The sequence below is a fragment of the Lycium barbarum genome, chromosome 5, assembly GCF_019175385.1.
Source record: "Lycium barbarum isolate Lr01 chromosome 5, ASM1917538v2, whole genome shotgun sequence".
NCBI lineage: Eukaryota > Viridiplantae > Streptophyta > Magnoliopsida > Solanales > Solanaceae > Lycium > Lycium barbarum.
Window position 1 is genome coordinate 571,193 of NC_083341.1, and position 24,868 is coordinate 596,060.

The following is a 24,868-nucleotide window of genomic DNA, read 5'->3' on the forward strand; positions in this document are numbered from 1 at the left end:
TATCGTGTGGACTAAGCAATTATTTTTGTTTATAGATATTAAAATGAACGTCTTCCCATTACCAATTTGCGCCTATTTACTTATTCTATGGGACCGATGCAACATAAATAAATAAAAAGGGGTGTTCTAGTCTTTTTTGTTGTGACAGAATGTGAGTTTTGGTAGGGAGCGTATTATCCTGAAAGTGGACTTCTTCGGCCATGAATTGGATTAGTCGAGTCTTGAAGCAGGTATCGGACATCGAATGAAAAAAAAAAAAAAAAAAAAAAAGACAATAACAAAAAGAGTTTACCATTTTATACACTAACGGATCAATTAAGGATTACTATAAGTAACTAATTATCATAAATAGAACTAATTTTTGAAAAATAAGGCAGATAAAATAGCCCTTTCTGTTTGGACATTTATGCTCTCATAGTCCGACTCTGAACTCAAATTTCTGATTGTATTCAATGTTTAAATACATTTTTCCAATTCCATCAAACTGATGAAAGGTTGTATATATCTGTGCAGTAAAAATTAGGTGGGCTGGGCCAGTTTTCGAGCGGGTAATTACGTAGCCCGTTCCATATTAGTTGTCACGTTTTCCTTTTGTAGGCCCTTTAAAAATTATAAATAAAATGTGTATTTTTATTATTTTATTGTTATCTCTATCAAATAAATTACGCTCTAATCAATATTGATTATATTCAATATCACCTAATATTAAGGATAAAATGGAAAAAAAATTAATTAGGTTCAACTTGTTTTTTGTAAAATGATGACAAGTATTTTGATACAAACATTTTTAGTAACCTTGACAATTAATATGGGTCTCAAGGAGTAAAAAATAGCCACTTTTTAGTGCCAAAATAATATATGAACAAAATACCCTGGCAAAAACACGAAACAATCCCAACACACTATGCTAGGATTCAAAATAAATGGCTAAAATTTAAATAATTTGTAAATTTTAACTGTATCTTTCATATCGCTCTTTATTAACCACCAAAGAATATAGCGCGGTGAATGTCTTGCGTTCGAGTGCTGCCTATGAAAAAAAATTCCTCCAATGCTGGTACCGAGGAAACCCCTCCCAAAAAAAAAAAGGTTTTTATTATTTTATTTTCTTTTTCCAAAATTTATTTTGTTTAGTTAAAATTTTATTTTGTTTGAGTAAGAATTGTCCTATAACTGGTGCCACTCACCTGACTGGAGGTCTGAGCAATATACCAATGGCTCGTTCCTTTGCAAAATCAACCTTCTTCTCCAATCCCAATTTATACTTACCCAAAAATGGCATTCGAAGCTTTGGATTTCTTGTCCCTTTTTCCTCATTTTCAACTTCATCTCTTCCAGTAGTTAGTGTACATAATAATCACAAGAAGAGGCAATCAGTAGTTGTCTCTGCTCTTGAACTTGGTGGAATCAAGATTTCAAAAGATGGTAACAAGTTTTTATCTCTTACTATATTTTACTTCAGTTTTGCATTTTACATGATTTGGGGTTAGTAAAGTTTGAGTTTTTATGATATGGGTCGGTCTAATTTTGGGTCCAAATGGGGGCAGAATTGATATTGAGGATTTGCTTCAGCTTACTAGTTTGGGAAGGGTTAGTAGTATTTGTAGTAATAACTTTTGGGTTAGTAAATTTTGAATTTTTATGAGTGTAGAATCTAATTTTCTCATCTTGGTTGGACTAATTGTGTCCAAATGCAGCAAAAATATTTAGGTTTTGTATAGCCGATTATGAAGGGAAGCCTTGGCGTAACTGGTAAAGTTGCTGCCACGTGACCAGGAGGTCACGGGTTCGAGCCGTGGAAACAGCCTCTTGCAGAAATGCAAGGTAAGGCTGCGTACAATAGACCCTTGTGGTCCGGCCCTTCCCCGGACCCCGCGCATAGCGGGAGCTTAGTGCACCGGGCTGGCCTTTTTATAGCCGATTATGAACTAGTTTGGGATTGTGGCGTAGTAGTTTTTGTAATAATAGCTTTTGGGCTAGTAAAGTTTGAATTTTTATGATTGTAGAATCTAAATTTCTCATCCGGGTTGGTCTATTTGTGTCCAAATGTAGCATAATTGATACTGAGGATTCGTATAGGTGACTTTAAACTAGTTTGGGAATGAGGGGTATTAGTTGTAGTAATAGCTTCTGGGTCATTTATGAAACGGTATATTGTACCTCCCAATGGGAGTCAAGATTTCAAAAGATGGTCAATTACTTATATAGCATCACAAGTTTTTCTTTTGTTCTTTGTATTCGCTTCGCTTTTCATTTACATGATTTGGGTTAGTAAAGTTTGAATTTTTATGATTGTAGAATCTAAATTTCTCGTCTAGGTTGGTTTAATTGGGGCGAAATGAAGCTGAATTGATACTGAGGATTCGTATTGGTGACTTTAAAATAGTTTGGGATTGAGGGGTAGTAGTTGTAGTAATACTATCTGGGTCGTTTATGAAATTGTGTTTTGTAGTTAGTTCCCTATTGGAGGATATTAAAGTTTGCATTTTGATGAGTCCTGGGGCTTTTGTCTAGTGGTGAGAGCACGTTCAAAGCATGGACAAAAGCTTGGTATTTAAGTGGAGTAGAGTAGAAGGGCAAGCCCATTATTATCTATTTTCGAAACGTGTGCCAATGTTCCTTTAAGAATTTCTTGATGCCACTTTTGAGTTTGGTGGAATCAAGATCTCGAAGGATGGTCAGTTACTTACAGCATCACAAGTTTCTTATTTTCTTTCTCTATTCACTTCAGATTTAATTTTACATGATTTGGGTTTGTGAAGTTTGAATTGTTTTATGATTGTAGAATCGAATTTCTCATCTGGATTGGTCTAATTGAGTCCAAACGGAGTAGAATTGATATTGAGAATTTGTATAGCTGACTTTGAACTAGTTTGGGATTGAGGCGATGTAGTTATTGTAATAGGTTAATAGCTTTTGGGTCGTTTATGAAATGGTATATGTAGTTTAGCTTCCCATTGAAGGCTATTACAGTTTGCATTTTGAGGAGACCAATTTTCATATACATAATTTGGTCTAGTGAAAGTTTGAATTTTTATGATTGTAGAATCTTAATATCTTTTTAGACGGACTAAAAAGGACATTAAGACAAACAAATTGAAACAGAGGAAGTAACATTTTTCTTCCTTTTTCCCTTTATACTGGCTTTTTGGATAGTTGCTTATAGGTAAAAAGATTCTCGCTATAGGGCCTTATCTTGTAACTTTGTCCTTGTTCAGGGTGGTTTAGTAGACTATCTTTTTTGGGAAGGTGCACACTTGGTGCTGAAATTAATAATTTTCTTCTTCACATTTTCCTATGAACAAACAAGGTTTAAGTTTGTTTCCTTTTTCATGTTCTTTCTAAATGAAGTAGAATTAGTCCTCTGGGGCCAACAGAAAGCTCTTGGAGGCACAGAGGCAAGTAGTCAAAGTCAGTCTTAATATGTCTTACCTTTTATATTTCTCCTTTTTTCTTTTATTGTGGTTTCTAAAAATTGCAATTCTGTAAGTGTAGACAGTTTCAATTTTCACTTATAACCGTGGCCTTATGCATATCCATTGTGTTTTTGTGAGTAAAGATTGTTTTCATCTCTTTTGAATTTTGACATATGTATGGCCTTGGTGGAGCTTTTAACAGAGAGAGTTTTTGTTCTATCATCTGGTAATTGGTACTAACTTGATGATTGCATATACAGAAATAGTAAGGGATGACCCTACAAACAATATTCCAGATACTATATTTGCAAAGCTTGGAATGCAGCTTCATAGGAGGAACCAGCATCCGCTTGGCATCCTTAAGAATGCGATCTATGATTATTTTGACATAAACTATCCAGACAAGTTTGACAAGTTTGATGATCTGTGCCCAATAGTTTCTACTAGGCAGGTTGGTCCAAGAAGGCTAAGGAAGCATTTTTTGCTCTCTTCAAGATTTTGTCTTTTTAATTATATTTGCTTTCTGGCCTTTCTGTGTGCTAGAATTATGGTCATGTTTTATTCATATAGAACTTTATTTTTATAAAGGTATTAGCATCTGTTTAATTTTCCAGTAAAGTTAGGGTCCTAACAATCCCTTCCTTTTGGCATATTCATGGGATTCCTCTCCTAGTAGGGAACAATTTTAGACTAGTCAGAGAACTTGAATTTTTTAATGGATCATTTTTAGTGGTTTGAATGTCCTGAGTTTCAAGTTTCAACCCAAAGAAAAAAAAAAGTATCTTTAGACACCATATTTTCTGTGCATCTTGTGTTTTTCAGCAGCACACAGACCCCTGTCAATGGGCCAAAATATAATCCTGCCATGAGTATTTAGGTTCGCCTTGTAACCATCACCTTATGCTCAGTATAGCTTTTCCAAACTGTGCTGCTTTTTCTTCTTATACTGATTTGACTTCGGGGGTCATCCACGTTTAATGATAGGATATGGATACACCGCACTTGGGATTTTTTCCCCTTTTGTTCATGTATCTTGTTTTAATTAGCTTTGGTTGCTTTCTTCTTATCGCTATTTGTGGATTCTTACCTGCAGAACTTTGATGAAGTCTTGGTACCTGCTGATCATGTTAGCAGGAGTTACAATGACACCTATTATGTGGATTCTCAAACTGTCCTAAGGTGTCACACAAGTGCACATCAAGCTGAGCTACTGAGGAATGGACACACCCATTTTCTTGTTACTGGAGATGTGTACCGTAGAGATTCCATTGACTCAACTCACTACCCTGTATTCCACCAGGTTCTCGACCTGCAAACTTATTTTTCTCCTGACATTGCAGATTGTTGTATGGATTTATCCTTAATGGTTTTATCCTTCCATACTTTGTAGATGGAAGGTGTACGGGTCTTTGCTCCAAATGATTGGGAGGGTTCAGGTACTGATGCAACGTCACATGCTGCGGAAGATCTGAAGAAATGTCTTGAGGGTTTGGCACGACATCTTTTTGGTACAAATCTCTCTCATCTAAAAAGAGTCATTATGATTTGGCAATAATATACAACAAATTATTTTGATAACCGTGGTATCCAGTCAGCTTGCGCGAACCTCGACTAATTCCACGAGATACCTGCCACCTCCCACCAGCAATAGGTACTAGGTAACTCTGTCCACCAAGGCTAGGATAGATGGGAGGAAATCACCTAGTGTTTTTATCTCTGCTAGGATTTGAACCTGAGACTTCATGGTTCTCAACCTACTTCATTGACCACTAGGCCACACCCTTGGGTGCTTTGCCAATAATTTACCACATAGTTATTGGGATTGCAGCCGAGGGTCTTTCGGAAACAACCGTCCTACCTTGGTAGGAGTAAGGTCAGCGTACAGTCTACCCTCCCCAGACCCCACGTTGTGGGATTTCACTGGGTTGTTGTTGTTGTTGTTGTATAGTTATTGGGATTGCAGACCAATAATGAGTCGTGGTGATTTGACTATGATTTACCAGTTGGTCCTTGGATGCCAGATATTTATGTTCATCTCATCTTAGGTTTGGAAGAAAGGGGGTGGGGGGGTTGATAGTTGTAATATATCGTATCTTTTATGCTTCTTTCCATTTTCTTAAAAATTTAGGTGTCTCAATTAGCACCTGATTTTTAGGACAGATAGTAATAGAAGACTAGAGTAGACTGCTAAATAATAGGTTGAAAACTATCTGATATGATAAATAGTTGATGGCTCCATTACTCTGCTGCATTTCTACATTTTTTCGATCTTCACTTCATTGAGGATGTTCCTGTGTCTCATTTCTATCGTGTATAAATCTTGTAAGTTGTAACTTGGCCTCTTCTTCAGAAATCTTCAGAAACCATCTTTCTACTACAAAATTTACTTTTTTGTGACAAAGATTTATGAATCTCCAGCCTAATCTTTCTAATTTCGTCAGGTGGGGTGGAAATGCGCTGGGTTGACACTTATTTCCCCTTTACTAATCCATCGTTTGAGCTGGAGATATATTTTCAGGTATTACTTTGCATTAGTTAATGACAGACTTATACATGGTTTACATCAATCATTGAAGAGAGGAAAGGAAGATACAAATTGGTACTTGTTTTTCTTCTCTGAAAAGGAAATAATTGTTTGTTAGTATATGTACTGCAAAACACTATCAATTCATCCGAAGCAGAAAAAGAGAAACTTTTTAAAAAAAATTGGTGATATGTGATAGCACTGTTGGTGTTTTATCCTTCTCCATAATATCTTGGTTAAGATATTATTATGCAAGAATATAAAGATATCCGTTTATTACCCAAAAAGGAACTTGAAAGCACTTAAGTATTGCGAAAGTACAACTTAAAGAGATCAAGTCTTGAGAAAAGCCAGAGCAAAGACCAATTTGAGCTATTGAAAGTAAATAGGAAAGGGACTCATCCTTCTGGTATAGTTTTTATTCTGATCTACTCACTGTTAAATCCTTTTCCAGGATCAATGGATGGAAGTTTTGGGTTGTGGAGTGACAGAACAAGAAATATTGAAAAGAAGCGGTAAAACGGAAAATGTTGCTTGGGCATTTGGGCTTGGATTGGAGCGCTTGGCTATGGTTTTATTTGATATTCCAGATATTCGACTTTTCTGGTCAACTGATGAGCGGTTCACTTCTCAAGTAATTTCTTCATTTGTCCTGTTTTCATTTTTCACCTTGTTCTGAATTTTCAGCTAGTTCTTCTCTCCTCTCTCTCTCTCTCTCTCTCTCTCTCCCCCCTTTTTTATCGCCCGTTTGGATTTTGCTAGCTATCGATAACATTTTCTTGATCATGATGTAGTTTTCTAGCGGCCGGCTCGGGCTGAAGTTTAAGCCATTTTCCAAGGTAGATCTTGTTTGCTAATGTTTATCTTATGGGTCTTTTTAAAGCATTTGAAGAATTGTTATATGTGTTTCATTTCATTGTTTGCTAATGTTTATCTTATGGTTTTTTTTTCAAGCATTTGAAGAATTGTTATATGAGTTTCATTTCATTTTTCATAAAGTGCATAACTTTTTGTTTGAAGATTGCACTTAAGGGGTCCATTGAGTCTTTGACTGCATAATCTTGTTTCTGGATCTATTGGTGTTTATGATCTTGTTTAAGAGACTTAAGTTCCTTAATTTTTGCAGTATCCACCTTGTTATAAAGATATGAGCTTCTGGATCAGTGATTCATTTACTGAGAACAATCTCTGTGAAGTTGTTAGAGGAATTGCTGGAGACCTTGCGGAGGAGGTACGTCCACATGATGATTCTACGTACTTCATTAATGTCTCGGGTGGCAAGTTTCCCTTAAAATAGTTGAGTGCACTGGCCCGGACACTACTGTCATAAAGAAAAAGTTAAAACATAATCTATTTTGTCGGGGACACGTCTATCATTAGGATTTTATCGAGGTACATTCACACTTGAGCAATGGTCATTAAACATTAGGATTACATGAGTTTCATATAAATGATGGTTTTTTTGAAGGATGAATCTACTCCATAAAAAAATGGTGGTTTCTTTGAAGTAAAAATGTGGAAACTTTAAACCTATTTAGTTTAATAAATTCAAGCTCAAATTCTCCAGTACAAGAGATGTTGACAGATGATGTTGGCTAAAGATTTTATTGTGGATGCTCATAACCAAAAGAAGAAGGATCTGGTTATGGGAGGTAGCAGGTATCACGTGGATTTAGTCGAGGTGCAGACAAGCTGGTCCCGACACCACCAACAACAACATACCCAGTATAATCCCACAAAGTAGGCTGGTCCTGACACCATGGTTAAAAAAAATAAAGGGAGAGAGAGAGAGAGAGAGAGGATCTAGTTGTGGCTTTGAATTTCTCCCATTTAGTGGTCCTTGGATATACCCCAATATTCAAATTCTCGAGTGTCTATTCCAGATTATCCTGTTAGACTTCCTGAGTATTTGAAATGTTTCCTCTTACTCGGCACGCTTTAAGGTGCCTATCCATTGATATCATTAGTTCATTACTCAAATGTAAGCTATGCCGAGTCTAGTACTTTTATCCGAAGCTTTAAGTTTAAGTGATTTTCATATCATACCCAGGGGTTGGACCAGAGTGACAGTTTTTCTAGTGAAGCCAACCACCCCAGGTTTGGCCAATTTTACAGTAGATGTATAGGGTCGTATTTGTAAGATGAGTTTGTGTAGTGACCTAACTCTGGTACTTAAGTGGAGAAGGGTGGAGGAGAGGCCCATCATCCTTGAGTTTTGAAGGTGCTGTTGGCCCAAAGGGTCGGCTCTAGACGGATTTCTCGGTCATCGTGTAGTTCCTGCAGTAACTCATGTTTGTAACATGAGTTCGTGTAATGAACTAACTTTGGTCTTTAAGTGTAGAAGGATAGAGGGCGGGCCCATCATTCCCGAGTTTCAAGGGGTGAGATTGGCCTTAAGGGTTGGCTCCAGGCGGATTTCCGGTCATCATGTAAATTGTGTAGTGACTGTTGCTCCCATTCCTACTGTCAGGTTAAATTGATCGACAACTTCACCAATAAGAAAGGAATGACGAGTCATTGCTATAGGATAGCGTATCGGTCCATGGAGCGTTCACTTACAGACGAGGAAATAAACGATTTGCAGGTAAACCCTCTTTCAAATGAATCTTTACTAGTCTATTATCATCTCTCTCATGCCATTTACTAAATGCTCTTTTTTGTATTTGGATGCAGTGGAAAGTGAGAGAACAGGTGGAGAACAAGTTAAAGGTTGTTCTAAGATGAGCTATTTCAATATTTTGCTTTTCACTGATTTTGTAGCTTACATGTAATTATTTACATAAGTATTACATTTTCTAGATGTCTACAACTGTGTTTATCACACTATTTTGATAGGAGGACGTGCTTATTTGATGTCATTTGGAGTTTTGAGGCCAATATGTCTAGGCAAGACACCAAGGGGTGGTTTGTTTGATTGTAGTGGAATAATTAATCTCAAAATAAAATCTCACATTAGATAATGCATTGCTTAGTTGGTAGCATTAGAAGAAAGAATCCTTGCATAACTAATGCAGTGTTCGCATTGTGATGTAAAATAATGTTATGCAAGAATTTATGTATTATTTTATGCGTGATATAATGTGGAATACGAGTATGTATTAGCAATGGGGAGATTAAACTATTTAAAGATAAAAATGACTTTTGGAGTAAGTAGTTTATGTCTAAGAATCCCTTCTTCAATTATTGCATAAGCGATCCATGTACAATATTCACATTCACATAATTAATATGTGAATCTAACGAGCTCAGAGCATACCAAATAAGATAAACATGCATAATCTACTCACATGGGGGAGGATAATTAGAGAATTACGACCTAACTAATTCCCTTTAATCTGCTGATATGTGAGATAATACCATCAAATTCACCATAAAGTTGATTATATTCTTGAGACATAGAATAAGGATTCTTCAGATTTACAAATTATATAATACTCAAGAAATTTGATATTAGAAAGGCGAGGCATAGAAAAACCCTGCTTTATGATAATTTCTACCAAAGGATTATTTAAATCGTGATTGAAAGGATCTATTTCCACAAAAAGAACTTTTAAGTCTCATAAATTTGTATTTACAATGAAATCCTTCAAATAGCTTGAAGGGATGGCTTCTGAGGTCAGGGTCCAGTTCTGCACAATTCGGATCAGCTAGTATCTGTTTTATTTACTAAAGTGCGCGCATTAGTACCCTAGCTTCGTGTTAAGAACATCAATTCAAAGAATAATTTCATCTATTAACGTAATACTCATTCATAGTAACCAGACAAACCATTATGGAAATGGAGGGCCTTAGGAGAGCCACTTTTTTTAGTAGTATATTAATGAGTAGGACTGAAATTTCAAGCCAAAATAATCGTTGTGAACTCAAAAATTAATGTAATACAACAACAACATTCCTAGGGTCATCCCATAAGTGGGCGTACCTCTACCTTTGCGGGGTAGAGAGGTAGCTTCTGATAGACCATCGTCTCCAAAGAAACGTAGTCTATGCAGGATTGCAAGAAAAATAAAACAGCAAAATATCAAGATATGAAACAAATGGCGTAACACAGTAATACACACATAAAGGTAAAGATCTATGCGATACCAAAATAATACAAATATGAAAAGGAGAAGAGGAGATGGAAAGGCTAGCCCCCCAACTCTATAACACGCAGCGCGATAAAACTCAACTACCTACTAAACTTCTATCATAATCCTCGACCTCCAAATCTTCCTATCTAAGGTCATGTCCTTAGTCAGTTAGAGTTGTGTCATATCCTGTCTTATCACCTCCCCAGTTCTTTTACAGCCTACCTCTACTTCTCCTAACTCCTGTGACTGCCAACTTCTCACACCTCCTCTTTACATGCCCGACCTATCTTAGTCTCGCTTCCCTCGTCTTGTCTTCCACGTAGGCCACTCCGACCTTGTCCAATACATCATCATTCCTAATCATATCTCTTCTAGTATGACAATACATCCATCTGAGCATCCGCATCTCCGCTACCTTTATGTTTTGAACGTGAACGTTTTTTACTAGCCAACAGTCTAACCTGTGTGACAATGCTGGTATAGTCACCACTCTGTAAAACTTACCTTTCAGCCTAGGCGACACATTCTTATCGCAAAGCACCTCGGAGGCGAACCTCCATTTCATCCACCCTGCTCTAATACAGCGTGCAACATCATACTCAACCTCTCGGACCCCTTGTATTATGGACCAAAAAATACTTGAAAATCCCTCTTTTAGGTATAACTTATGCTTTGATCTTCACTTCCACATCTGTCTCTTGTATCATGTCTCTGATCTTGCACTTCATGTACTCCGTCTTAGTCCTGCTTAACTAGAAACCTTTAGATTCTAAGGTCGTTCTCCAAACTTCCAGCTTCGCCTATCATCAATCAAAACTATGTCGTTTGCAAATAACATACACCACGACACCTCCTCCTGAATATGTCACGTTAATTCATCCATCACTAAGGCAAATAGAAACGGGCTAAGGGCTGATCCCTGATGCAACCCCATCACGACCGGAAAGTGTTCTGAATCACCTACCACTGTCCTAATTCGAGTCTTGGCCCCCTCTTACATGTCCTTAATTGACCTGATATAGGCCATATGCACACCTCTAGACTCCAAGCATCTCCAAAGGACCTCCTCAGGGACTTTATCATATGCATTCTCTAGGTCAACGAACACTATGTGTAAATCTCACTTTTTGCTCCTATATTGCTCCACCAATCTCTTGCCTGACAAGATGAATAGCATTTGTAGTCGATCGGCTTGGCATGAATCCGAACTGGCTCTCGGATATCGACACATCCCTTCTCATCCTCATCTCGACCACCCTCTCCTACACTTTCATAATGTGGCGTAGCAACTTGATACCCCTATAGTTATTGCAACTCAAAAATAAATGTAATAGTTTATATAATCACATTAGTATTTTTACTATATAGAAACGCCAGTGGATCGTCGTCCGTTCCACACAAAAAAAAACCCACCATCTCCATCCATATTAACAAAATAAAGCAATAACAAAAAACAAAAAAAAAAAAAGTGGACCCCATATTAAAAAAAATAATGTAAAAAAAAAAGTGCACCCCATATTAAAAAATCAAACAATATTCGTGTAATTTCCAAAGTATCCCATTAAGTCAATAATGACGAATTCATTGTCACATGCGTATCAACCCATTAGTGGGACCAAATGAAATTATTATACAACAAAAAACATGGACCCCATATTATTGTTTTTCTTCAAAAGATTAAGTAGCTAAACTATACAATTGTCTTTCTTTTTTTATATTAGCCTCAGATCTAATCTAGATATTGAACTGTTGTATTTGCTATTTCACCATGTCATTTATTTGTTATGCTTACTAAAATAAATATACTTAAAATATTTATATTTTAAAATAAGATAGAATTTAATTAATTTTTCATTTTTATTCTTACTCTAATAAATGTGAAAAGAGATTAATGTCGTCCGTTCCACACAAAAAAAAAGGGGGTGGGCCCCATACTAAACACTAAGCACTTAAAAAAAAAAACCACCATCTCCATCCATATTAACAAAATAAAGCAATACCCAAAAAAAAAAAGTGGACCCCATATTAAAAAAATAAATAATGTCAAAAAAAAAGTGCACCCCATATTAAAAAATCAAACAATATTCGTGTAATTTCCAAAGTATCTCATTAAGTCAATAATGATGGATTCATTGCCACATGCGTATCAACCCATTAGTGGGAGCAAATGGAATTATTATACAGCAAAAACATGGACCCCATATTATTGTTTTTCTTCAAAAGGTTAAGTAGCTAAACCATACAATTTTTCTTTTCTTTTTATATATTAGCCTCAGATCTAATCTAGATATTGAACTGTTATATTTGCTATTTCACCATGTCATTTATTTTTTATGCTTACTAAAATAAATATACTTAAAATATTTATATTTTAAAATAATATAGAATTTAATTACTTTTTCATTTTTATTCTTACTCTAATAAATGTGAAAAGAGATTAATGTCGTAAAATAAAAAAAATATCAAATGGAGATCAAATAATGAATAAGGTAAATTAGTCAAATTATAATTCTAATTGACGTTTCCTTAAAAAATCATACAAAAGACAACATGACAAGTAAAATGAGCTAAACCGAGAATATTTACCAAAAATTAAAAAATAGTAGTTCTTCGTTTAAATAGAAAATAAAATTTCTACTTTGTTTCGTTCTAAACATGTAAAATTAATTTACCAATTTGAATTAGAATTATCCAAATCAAAATTTGATAAAAAAAAAATAACGCCATGTCATTTATTTGTTATGCTTACTAAAATAAATATACTTAAAATATTTATATTTTAAAATTAGATAGAATTTAATTACTTTTTCATTTTTATTCTTACTCTAATAAATGTGAAAAGAGATTAATGTCGTAAAAGAAAAAATAATATCAAATGAAAATCAAATAATGAATAAAGTAAATTAGTCAAATTCTAATTCTAATTGACGTTCCTTAAAAAACCATGCGAAAGACAATATGAAAAGTAAAATGAGCTAAACCGAGAATAAAAAAATAGTAGTTCTTCGTTTAAATAGAAAATTAAATTTCTACTTTGTTTCGTTTTAAACATGTAAAATTAATTTAACAATTCGAATTAGAGAAAAAATAATCATTATTTTATACCTTTAAATTAATCGAGTTAAAATTGAAAGTATCAATTGATGTTTAAATATTGCTATTGTTTTATCTTAAAGAGAGGAAAATAGTTTCCTTTTAAACAAGTCTTCTCTTTTAAAAAGTATTAATAAATTTTTGCAGACTTTGTATTCGTAGCAAACACTAATATAATAAAGTTTTGGATACGAAGCACAAACTACAATGTTATATTAATCGTGTTTTGAATATATATATATATATATTGCAAACTAATAATGTAAAAAAAAAAAAAGTGCATCCCATATTAATAAATCAAACAATATTCGTGTAATTTCTAAAGTATCCCATTAAGTCAATAATGATGGATTCATTGCCACATGCGTATCAACCCATTAGTGGGAGCAAATGAAATTATTGTACAGCAAAAAACATGGACCCCATATTATTGTTTTTCTTTAAAAGGTTAAGTAGCTAAACCATACAATTTCTTTCTTTTTTTATATTAGCCTGAAATCTTAGCTAGATATTGAACTGTTGCATTTGTTATTCAGCCATGTCATTTATTTGTTACGTTTACTAAAATAAATATACTTAAAATATTTATATTTTAAAATAAGATAGAATTTAATTACTTTTTCATTTTTATTCTTACTCTAATAAATGTGAAAAAAGATTAATGTCGTAAAAGAAAAAATAATATCAAATGAAGATCAAATGATGAATAAGGTAAATTAGTCAAATTATAATTTTAATTGACGTTTCCTTAAAAAACCATGCAAAAGACAACATGACAAGTAAAATGAGCTAAACAGAGAATATTTACCAATAATCAAAAAATAGTATTTCTTCGGTTAAATTGAAAATCAAATTTCTACTTTATTTCGTTTTAAACATGTAAAATTAATTTAATAATTTGAATTAGAATTATCCAAATCAAAATTTGATAAAAAATAATAAGTATTTTACACCTTTAAATTAATCGAATTAAAATTTAAAGTATCAACTGATGCTTAAATATTGTTATTGTTTTATCTCAAAGAGAGGAAAATAGTTTCCTTTTAAACAAGTCTTCTCTTTTAAAAAGTATTGATAAATTTTTGCCGACTTTGTATTCATAGCAAACACTAATATAATAAAATTTTAGATACGGAGCACAAACTAAAATATTATATTAATTGATATATATATATATATATATATATATATATATATATTATCACTATCCAAAAACAACTACATACACATAGATACACTATAATCCAAAGTGCGCACGGGCATACGCCGTCTAGTATACTATATAGAAGCATGGGTTTGCACCCATGCTTCGTCGTCCGTTTTCCACTTAAAAAAAAAAGGTGTGGGCCCCAACTAAACATCAACCAATATTAAAAAAAAAAAAAAAAGTGGAACCCACCATCTCCAAACTCATGGAAAAAAAAAGTGGACTCCATATTAAAAAAAAATCAAGCAATATATAAAAAAATGAATCTCATATTTAAAAAACAAACAATGTAAAAAAAAAAAAGTGCATCCCATATTAAAAAATCAAACAATATTTATGTAATTTCCAAAGTATCTCATTAAATCAATAATGATAGATTCATTGTCACATGCGTATCAATCCATTAGTGGGAGTAAATGAAATTATTGTACAACAACATACTTAAAATACTTATATATTAAAATAAGATAGAATTTAATTATTTTTTTATTTTTTCTTTACTCTAATAAATGTGAAAAGAGATTAATATCATAAAAGAAAAAATAATATTAAATGGAGATCAAATAATTAATAAGGTAAATTAGTGAAATTGTAATTCTAATTGACGTTTCCTTAAAAAACCGTGCAAAAGAAAACATGACAAGTAAAATGAGTTAAACCAAAAATATTTACCAAAAATTAAAAAATAGTAGTTCTTCATTTAAATAGAAAATCAAATTTCTACTTTGTTTCATTTTAAACATGTAAAATTAATATAATAATTTGAATTAGAATTGTCCAAATCAAAATTTGATAAAAAATTAGGTATTGTTTAGGCCCAATCTACATACATTAACAATAGAATATTTTACACCTTTAAATTAGTCGAATTAAAATTCAAAGTATCAACTGATGCTTAAATATTGCTATTGTTTTATCTCAAAGAGAGGAAAATGGTTTCCTTTTAAATAAGTCTATTAATAATTTTGTCAACTTTGTATTCGTAGCAAACACTAACATAATAATTTTGGATACGGAGCACAAACTACAATGTTATATTAATCGTGTTTTGAACAATATATATGTTACTTTACTACTATATAGAACTGTCGGTTTATAAGGAAGATCGTCGTCCGTCCTTTGGTTTCACTTTTTTATTTAAGGGCAAAAAAATCCTTTGTGATCCCACACACTTTTTTATTTAAGGGCAAAAAAATGACATTTTATACTTTATATTACCAGTTCCTTTAAAAAGTAGATAGAAATACTTTATTATATTTCTATTTTTCTACTATATAGAAGCATCGGTTTACCCATGTTTCGTCGTCAGTCACTCTTAAAAAAAATGCTTCTATATAGTTTAAAAAAAGAAAAAAAGTGGACCCCACCCTCTCCAAACTCATAAAAAAAGTGGATCCCATATTAAAAAAAAGCAATGTCAAAAAAAAAAAAAAAAGTGCACCCCATATATTAAAAAATCAAACAATATTCATGTAATTCCCAAAGTATCTCCATCAAGTCAATAATAGTGGATTCATTGCTACATGCGTATTAATCCATTAGTGAAAGCAAATGAAATTATTGCACAACAAAAAACATGGACCCCATATTATTGTTTTTCTTCAAAAGGTTTAGTAGGCAAATACATACAATTTTTTCTCTTTTCTTATATTAACCTGAGATCTGATCTAGATATTTAATTGCTGTATTTACTATTCCGCATGTCATTTATTTGTTATGATTACTAAAATAAATATACTTAAAATATTTATATTTCAAAATAAGATAGAATTTAATTATTTTTTCATTTTTATTCTTACTTTAATAAATGTGAAAAGAGATTAATATCAAATAGAGATCAAATAATGAATAAGGTAAATTAGTCAAATTATAATTCTAATTCACGTTTCCTTAAAAAACCATGCAAAAGACAACATGACAAGTAAAATGAACTAAACCGAGAATATTTACCAAAAATTTAAAAATAGCATTTCTTCGTTTAAATAGAAAATCAATTTCTACTTTGTTTCGTTTTAAACATGTAAAATTAATTTAATAATTTGAATTAGAATTATCCAAATCAAAATTTGATAAAAACTAATAAGTATTTTACACCTTTAAATTAATCGAATTAAAATTGAAAGTATCAATTGATGCTTAAATATTGCTATTGTTTTATCTCAAAGAGAAGAAAATAGTTTTCTTTTATACAAGTCTTTTCTTTTAAAAAGTATTAATAAATTTTCGTAGCAAACACGAATATAATAAAGTTTTAGATACGGAGCACATCTTACAATGTTATATTAATCATATTTTGAACATAATATATATATATATATATATATATATATATAGATACACTATAATCCGAAGTGTTGGGCATCTAGAATTATTAATCATGAAAAGGTACAACAATTATTCTAAGACCACGTGTCACACCATTAGTGGATTACGTCCAGGCAGTTTATTCAATTATGCTGTGTATATAAGTATCAGTCCATTAAAACAATTTTCTTTTCTTCTTCACTTGTCAGCTAAAACCCTAAAAATCCTCTCAAAAATGGAATCCAAAGAACCCCAAAATCCACCAATTGAATCACAACAAGAAGAAGAAAACACAAACAAAATCTCCAAAAAAGAAGCTGCCAAACTAGAACGCCAGCGCCGCCGTCAAGAGGCTGCCGCCGCCACCACCGCCGCCATCTCCACCATCTCAATCGAACAACCCGACCCACTTTCCACAAACTACGGTGACGTAGCCCTAGTTGATCTTCAATCCAAATCCATTTCGGGTCGTAAATGGACCGAAGTCGGGTCCATTAACCCGGAATTGAAGGACCAGGTGATCCTGATTCGGGGTAGAGTACAGACGATTAGGCCTGTTGGAAAAAAGATAGCTTTTGTTGTTGTGAGGGAAAGAGGGTTTACTGTGCAATGTGTGTTGACTGTAAAGGTTGATTTAGTTAGTTCACAAATGGTGAAATATGCTACTAGTTTGAGTAAAGAGTCTATTGTTGATATTGAAGGTGTTGTTTCTATACCTGAGAAGCCAATTACTGGTGCCACTCAACAACAGGTAGACTTTGTTATATATTGTTTCATAATTTATCGCATTATATTGTGTTGTATTGTATTGTATCGTACTGTATTGTTTTGATGGATACGACATTTGGATAGATTGTATTGTTTCCCGTCGTTACATAATGTCATATATCAGCAATTTGAAGGATAAACCAACAAGAAAAGTAGGGTAGGGGGCAGCGCTAAGTAGGGTAAAGAATAAAATAGGATTATTAGATAAGGCCATGACGGGTTGCAAGTGGACTGAGGTGGGGTCCATTAACCCGGAATTGAAGGACCAGGTGATCTTGATTTGGGGTAGAGTACGGACGATCAGGCCCGTTGGGAAAAAGATAGCTTTTGTTGTTGTGAGAGAAAGAGGGTTTACCGTGCAATGTGTGTTGACGGTAAAGGTTGATTTAGTTAGTTCACAAATGGTGAAATATGCTACTAGTTTGAGTAAAGATTCTATTGTTGATATTGAAGGTGTTGTTTCCATACCCGAGAAGCCAATTACTGGTGCCACTCAACAACAGGTAGATTTATATCAAAAAAGTTTATTGCTTTATGCTTTAAATAGAACATGAGAGGAGGAATAAAATGCTTATGGTGATCATCTAGTTGAGGAGTCGATCATTTCCAAGATCTATGTTTTTTCTTGATATGCTAGTTGTCATATATTTTAGTATACATTCAACAGCAACCCTGTCTCAATCTCGAAAACTAAGTTGGTGTCAGTTATGTGAATCATTAAAATAAATTGTTTTACATAAGTTTGATCAATTTCATTCCATTCCATTGGACCTGTTTCATTTCAATACTCAATAAAATTGTGTTTTAAGTCGATAGACAAGTTAGGGGTTCTCCAGCACTAGTTTTTCTACACTTCTCATATATTCCAATAATGTAAACAAAAACAACTATGCCTCTATCCCAAACTAAGTTACCGTCGGCTATATGAATCCTTAATATCCATTTGCTCCTTTTAGACCGTTTATTCCAAACAAGAACAACTATGTCTCAATCTCAAACAAGTTGGGCTTGACAATATGAATCACTATTCCATTTAAGCTCAACTCGAGGGATCAATTGATAGACTTTTTTTTTGAGGACGAGAATCCAGGATGAACGCTTTTCTCTTTCACTATGTGCTGACTGGATTGTCAATAAGTTGTCACTTAATACAACTATAGGGTTCATAATACTTGAGCTTTTCTACATTTTAGTCTGACATACACCTCTCTAAACAAACTAAAATGACTCATGGCAAATGAGAGTAAATGAAAGAAGGAGAGCTGGCTTATTAGAAAATAAGCCTGGTCTAAATGCTATTGAAGAAATTTTGAAGTTTTATTATATGCTTGATTATTTTGTTGTGTATGGTAGTCACTAGTACTTATCAGGCTTTGTAATTTGCTTCAGGTGGAAGTTCAAATAAGCAAGCTTTATTGTGTCAACAGGGCTGTGCCCACTCTACCTATTAATATTGAGGATGCTGCTAGAAGCGAGGTCGAGATAGAACAAGCTTTAAAGGTATACTTTATTCTCTCCTCGAATTGGTTCATTGCCTTATTAAAATTTTAACATTGAAATCTGTTGACAATATATTGCTGGGGAAAGTCATCAGCATTTAGCAGTTATCTTTTCAAAATTAGAGGTTCCAACAAATTTAAAAAACTGGAATAATGCAGCCTATTTCCTTTCTATCGTTTTGATCGTCTACTGACATCCTTCTATCAAGTGCAGAATGGAGAGCAGCTTGTTCGTGTAAATCAGGACACTCGTTTAAACTTCAGAATACTAGACATGCGCACACCTGCAAATCAAGGAATCTTCCGCATTCAATGTCAAGTTGAAAATGTTTGTTATGCCATCCTGTATTTCAATTTCATCTTTTTTTAGTGTTGGAAAAATGTCTATTGCAAAACATGCTTTACATTCTGTTTGGAGAAGACTAGTTGATTCCAGCTGCATGGAAAGAGTGTAGAGTGCAGAAGACGGTTAATTAGAATAGAGTGGGGAAAGGTGCCTTTGTGCATAATTTGGCCTATATGGCTGGGAGAAATCAGACGTGTTTTGAGAGTGTTGAATGAACACTGCATAGTCTGAAGTATAGAGACCCGTATCATTTGTTATAAACATGATACAATATTTCACCCCAAAAATAAACAAGATTCAGTGAATGCTTTGGGGGATTTATTGTACTTTTTATAATCCCTGGGAATATTACTTGTAACCCATTACAACACCTACTCGGTGCTATAAATGTTGAATAAACTTCTTATTTACCCAAAAACTTCTTATTAACAAGTCTTTCTAAATTTGAAGTTTAATATTAGCTAACATCCAGGGGTATCCAACTGCATTTATATGAATCACTTCATTTTGTGCTTGCGTTAAGTTTCATCTTGTTTACCTATCTTCAGTTATGCTTGTTATGAATTTGTCATTTCATGAGGATTTAAGATTCAAAACTCGTAACTTCATTTTTTTCTTGAGATGTAGCCACAAACATATTTGGAAATGTTTTACCAATCTCTATCCACGTACAACAGAATTAGTGTCACTGCTTCTAAGAGATATGTTACCTTGGTGCATATTCCCTTGAATGCACATTGTCACAATATCATATTTCTATTGTTGTTATCTTTTCAACGTAGAAGTGATTCAAATTTTGGTTTCAGTCACTTTCTGGTGAGATCATAGGGGAAAACTTGTTGAACAAAAAGAAAGAACTTGGTAGATTGTTCCCTTCATTTCTATTGAGTCCTTGTAAACTGTAGCTGATGTGCTGATTTTCTCCTGTTAAAATGCAGATATTTAGGCAGTTTTTGCTTTCTGAAGGATTTGTAGGAATCCACACCCCAAAATTGATTGCAGGGTCTAGTGAAGGTGGTTCAGCTGTTTTCAGATTAGTTTATAAAGGTGGTGTACCTGCATGTCTGGCTCAGTCACCTCAACTTCACAAACAAATGGCAATTTGTGGTGATTTTAGCCGTGTCTTTGAAATTGGGCCCGTCTTTAGAGCAGAAGATTCTTTTACACATAGACATCTGTGTGAGTTTACAGGTCTTGATGTTGAAATGGAGATTAAGGAACATTATTCAGAGGTATGGCATGCTGGAACCTCCTAGAATATTGCCAACTGTTTCTATAAATACAATATGAAGTAGTAATTTTTAATTTGGATGATTACAACATGAAGACTACATTTGCAGGTCATGGATATTGTTGACCGCTTATTTGTAGCCATGTTCGATAGCTTGAATGAGAACTGCAGAAAGGAACTTGAAGCCATTGGAAAACAATATCCATTTGAACCTCTGAAGGTAACTAGGCTCGGCTTCAGTTATCACTATGCTACTTATGATTGCTTAACTTCCATAGATTGACTTGCTCTTTTATACATTTGTTTGCTTATTCTTGGCACTAGGGAAACCTTATTGGTTGTGGCAATTACTTTTATGCAACCCACGAGCAAATTACTTCAATAGCAACTTGTATTATCTTTTTTTCTACAGAAGTAGTAACTATTTGTTTGATTGACTATGCAGTATTTGCGAAAGACCTTACGACTTACATTTGCAGAAGGGATTCAAATGTTAAAGGTAAATTTTTGATGTAGAAATTGGCTGTTTCCTGAAGAAATCATTGAGCTGTAATGTTATTATCAGCTTGGTCAGTGCTGAAGAAACCGAACCATCTCATGTGCAAAAGCAAAATATTAGGGAAAAATAGGAACAGGAAGAAGTAAACAATTAACAACGGGCTATGAATGCACACAAAAGCTCAAAACTGCAAAATAAGTCCTATCATCTGCCTGCACTTCCTTAGTTCGCATGCCTATTGAGTGCCAGAAAGGTAGACAACAGCATTCCAGGGACCTGGAAACTTCATTGTCTAGGAGCAAATGGTATGCAATCTTTCTTTCTACAACATGGCATCTGCCAAGGTACAGAGAGTGTGAAATTGTCGCTTATAGGAGTTTGAGTGTTGTCCAAAACAAGTCTCCTTTAATCTCCTCTTCTGAACACAATAGATGCCTTAAATTCAATGGGCTCCCATTTGCTCTAGAAGCTACTAAAATTAATTGTGATTAGTTTTGTGTGTTGACTAACATTGTCAATCATGCATCTCGATAACCACTTTCCATAAAGGTTTTGGCTATTCTCCCTTTGATCCCTATCATACCATCTTCTAGATTTACTCAAGTATGCGATCCCCAGCCGATAATTTAGCTGGCAATTGCACCACTTTGTCAACTATTGTAACTTCGACTGAGGGCTTAATTAAAGTGGCAAAATTGTAGGACTTGTGAATTAGGTCACAGGTTCGAGCCCTGTGCCCTAAGCTTGATATTTAAATGGAGAAGGGTAGAGGGATGGGCCTATTATCCCCAAGTTTTGAAGGCTATCGTTGGTCTTAATGGTTGGCCCTCTCATCCAATTTTTTTATTGTAACTGCCAATGTGTACATAAAGGAAGTGATAAGTTATGTTGGGGGGGGGGGGGGGGGTGCTGGGAACTCCTTTCTGTTCTCCTGTTTCCCTCACCACTGCCATCCCTATTATGAGTCTAACCTTTTTCATGCTCTTCTGCTTCCCAGGAAGCTGGTATTGAAGCTGATCCTCTTGGGGACCTAAATACAGAGACGGAAAGAAAGCTTGGGCAGCTTGTTGCGGAGAAGTATGTAATAACTCCTTTACCCAACCACAAAAACTCCTTTCTTCCCATTCAACCTTTTCTTTCTTGCTTTTGAACATATCCTAAAAACTATGATGATTGTTAGCTCATTTTCTGTTTTTTCTTTTTTCTTCAGGTATGGAACTGAATTCTATATACTTCACAAGTATCCACAGGCTGTTCGTCCATTCTATACCATGCCTTGTCATGACAATCCATCTTACAGCAATTCTTTTGATGTCTTTATCAGAGGTATTTAAAGTTACGAGTTTCTTAATATAGTGACCAAATGGATTTTTTCTTCTTTTGATGGGTAAGATGTGATTTCATTGGCATGCGCCAAGTGCCAAATATGTACATTGTGACCAGATGGATGTTTAATTTTTGGGAGAAGTATGGTGTGTTTAGGTCGTCGTCATCTTCATTTCCTAAAAAGGGAACAGTCTCAAGCTTTCTTTAGCTTCCATTGATGTGCTCAGGAATCAGCTTTCCTTGACATGTTGCTCTATGTTGGAATGTTTTAGTTCTGTGCCTGTCTCTGTTTGTTGGTTAGGTCATGCTTCTTTATCCTGAGAAAAGGGAATGTGCTGACTTGAGTGTGCTTTTCTTGGCCTATTACATTAGGCGAATCACTCCTATTTTTTTCTTTGATAAGGTGATATTACATTGTTTTTTCTTGCCTTTTTGTCAGGGGAGGAAATTATTTCAGGAGCTCAGCGTATCCATGTTCCTGAATTCTTGGAAAAACGTGCTGGAGAGTGTGGAATTGATATCAAGACAATATCAACATATATCGATTCTTTCCGGTATTTCTCTTTGCGATTCAATTTGTCTTCTATACTTGAAAAGCGTTGGTCAAATCCAGAAATGGTTCAAAAAGAGATTCAAAAACTTCAATCATGTGTTCGTCAACTGATATCTTTTGTGAGTGCTAACAACGATAGTCCCATATAGGTTAAATACACATTATCAAATTATTGCTGAATTGTCTTAGCTTGGGAAAATGATTGTCTTTGAATTCAAATCTGGCAAGTTATAAGCATTTCTTTGTCTTCTCTTTCTTTAGACTTTGAAGGGAATGCCAGATATTATGTATCTTAAGTCGTTCAATGATTGAGATAATGAATAGGTAAAAGTTAAAGGTCTAAATATTAGGTGAACTAAATTGTTATTGAAATACTGAGCAGTCATGCAGTTCTATCAACTGTAACAGGTCAGTTACCATAATTCACTGGTTGGCATAGAAAGTTACCTCTAATTGGCTCTAAATAAGCTGATAGTACGAAAATTCTTTGAACTGTCAGTGTATAAAAGTTATAACTCTGCTTTCAATTATCAAGGACGGGTTTTCCTTCTTAAACCAAGTAGACTTTTATAAACTAATGTTCGATATGGTACTATTTAGCCTGTAGGTCGTTAATTCAATTTTCTAGTATTTTCTTAAGCTTGAACATGATGTTTAATCAACGCTAGCTGAAGGTTATTTCTTTGAAAGGAACAGCCAATAATAGGATCAAACCACAGAGCCACTTTGGGAAGGGAAATGAGATGTATGTTGTAGCATGTAACTTTTTCGTTGTGGGATGTGAATGCCGCCATTTTCTGTGGCTTCTTTCGTGCGCTACATACTTCAGTGCTTAAGAACATCTGTTAAGAACCAGGATTATATTTCTGAATTTATGTGGCCTAAGCTTAGAAATATTTCTGTGTGAGATTCTTGGATTGACTTCTTAACTCTGAGATTGATGCCATCAATGAATTCAAGCTGAGTTTTTAGCTCTTTGCTCACATGTCTCACCAATTACGCCTGCTTAGATCATGCATTTGCTGTTAGATATGTTCGCAATGGTATGTCTCAAACAACTGATATATGGAGGCCGATATACTGACTTTACGTAGCTTAGATATGTATGTAAAAGATCACTAGAAATATTGAATTTTGGACTCGTAATTTCAAATGTGTAATAAGTTCAGTGTTAGAAAATCAAATGTTGGACCCTTACAAATAAAAACAAAAAAAAGGTTGGACCCATCAAGTTCAAATCTTGCATCAATTTCTGCTGATATCTGTACCTGATTTTGTGCTTGGCCTGTTGTGAAGGTATGGTGCACCTCCTCATGGTGGATTTGGAGTCGGATTGGAGCGCGTGGTGATGCTTTTCTGTGCTCTCAATAACATTCGCAAGACATCACTGTTCCCTCGCGATCCTCAAAGGATTGCCCCTTGAATCCTCAATTTTCTCAACTTTCTGTTCTTATTTTACTATCACGTTCTTGCATGAACACAGTAAGTAGGTGAGAACTACCCATACATTACTGATTGTTCTGAGGCTCCATTTTGGGGTGTTTTTAAGAAACATACATTTTAAAGTGACATCTGATTGTACTTCAAATTGTCATTTGTTGTTATAACTTTCCTTGTTTTGAATGGATTCTGCATGCACTAGTTCATGCATTTAAAAATAAGTTGCTGAGTCAATTGCTATTATCTAAGAATTGAGTTTGGAGGTCGTAATTTTAGAGTCCTCACTTACCTTTACTTGAATAGAAAACAAAAAGAATATTATAGACGCGTGAAAAGGGATGAAGCCACAATTTTACTTCCTTATCTTTTTATTTTTCTTTGGAAAAAAGAATGAGCCCGCAAATAGCAGAATAACAATGAAATCTGATAGCACCTAATTAAAATAAGGTGCAGACGAAAAGTAAATATTGAACCAAATGAATTATTGAAAACTGCATCGATGACATAATTCTAAAATTTCAATTTCGAATAGTTTCTTAATCAACTACTATAATAAAAGAACAAGTACCAGCAGTTGAATCTAATAACC

At 34.1% G+C, this 24,868-nt stretch overlaps 2 protein-coding genes across 3 annotated transcripts; both read left to right on the forward strand.

The window, feature by feature from the left end:
* Positions 1–1,027: 1,027 nt before the first annotated feature.
* On the forward strand, positions 1,028–8,902 carry LOC132640005 (phenylalanine--tRNA ligase, chloroplastic/mitochondrial). Of its 2 annotated transcripts, none has more exons than XM_060356407.1 (10): positions 1,028–1,425; positions 3,677–3,867; positions 4,510–4,716; positions 4,807–4,924; positions 5,858–5,934; positions 6,395–6,574; positions 6,735–6,779; positions 7,067–7,171; positions 8,411–8,524; positions 8,614–8,902. In XM_060356407.1, exons 1-10 carry the CDS (start codon positions 1,215–1,217, stop codon positions 8,662–8,664), a joined length of 1,299 nt encoding a protein of 432 aa, XP_060212390.1. In that variant the 5' UTR covers positions 1,028–1,214; the 3' UTR covers positions 8,665–8,902. The 2 variants fall into 2 exon arrangements, with proteins under 2 accessions (XP_060212390.1, XP_060212391.1); XM_060356408.1 differs by lacking the exon at positions 1,028–1,425 and adding an exon at positions 2,152–2,191.
* A 7,901-nt stretch (positions 8,903–16,803) lies between these two features.
* On the forward strand, positions 16,804–24,408 carry LOC132640006 (aspartate--tRNA ligase 2, cytoplasmic-like). Its single transcript, XM_060356409.1, has 10 exons — positions 16,804–17,368; positions 18,775–18,885; positions 19,099–19,212; positions 20,169–20,462; positions 20,571–20,681; positions 20,907–20,960; positions 21,958–22,037; positions 22,171–22,286; positions 22,726–22,840; positions 24,136–24,408. Exons 1-10 carry the CDS (start codon positions 16,853–16,855, stop codon positions 24,260–24,262), a joined length of 1,638 nt encoding a protein of 545 aa, XP_060212392.1. The 5' UTR covers positions 16,804–16,852; the 3' UTR covers positions 24,263–24,408.
* The last annotated feature ends 460 nt before the right edge of the window (positions 24,409–24,868 follow it).

Excerpts from the sequence above, each read along its gene's own strand:
- LOC132640005 (XM_060356407.1), top strand. The coding sequence starts at position 1,215 with ATGGCTCGTTCCTTTGCAAAATCAACCTTCTTCTCCAATCCCAATTTA. Across the intron at positions 6,575-6,734 it reads ATGAGCGGTTCACTTCTCAA|TTTTCTAGCGGCCGGCTCGG; the intron begins GTAATTTCTTCA and ends ATCATGATGTAG. Across the intron at positions 7,172-8,410 it reads CTGGAGACCTTGCGGAGGAG|GTTAAATTGATCGACAACTT; the intron begins GTACGTCCACAT and ends TCCTACTGTCAG.
- LOC132640006 (XM_060356409.1), top strand. The coding sequence starts at position 16,853 with ATGGAATCCAAAGAACCCCAAAATCCACCAATTGAATCACAACAAGAA. Across the intron at positions 19,213-20,168 it reads TTCAATGTCAAGTTGAAAAT|ATATTTAGGCAGTTTTTGCT; the intron begins GTTTGTTATGCC and ends GTTAAAATGCAG. Across the intron at positions 20,463-20,570 it reads TTAAGGAACATTATTCAGAG|GTCATGGATATTGTTGACCG; the intron begins GTATGGCATGCT and ends CTACATTTGCAG.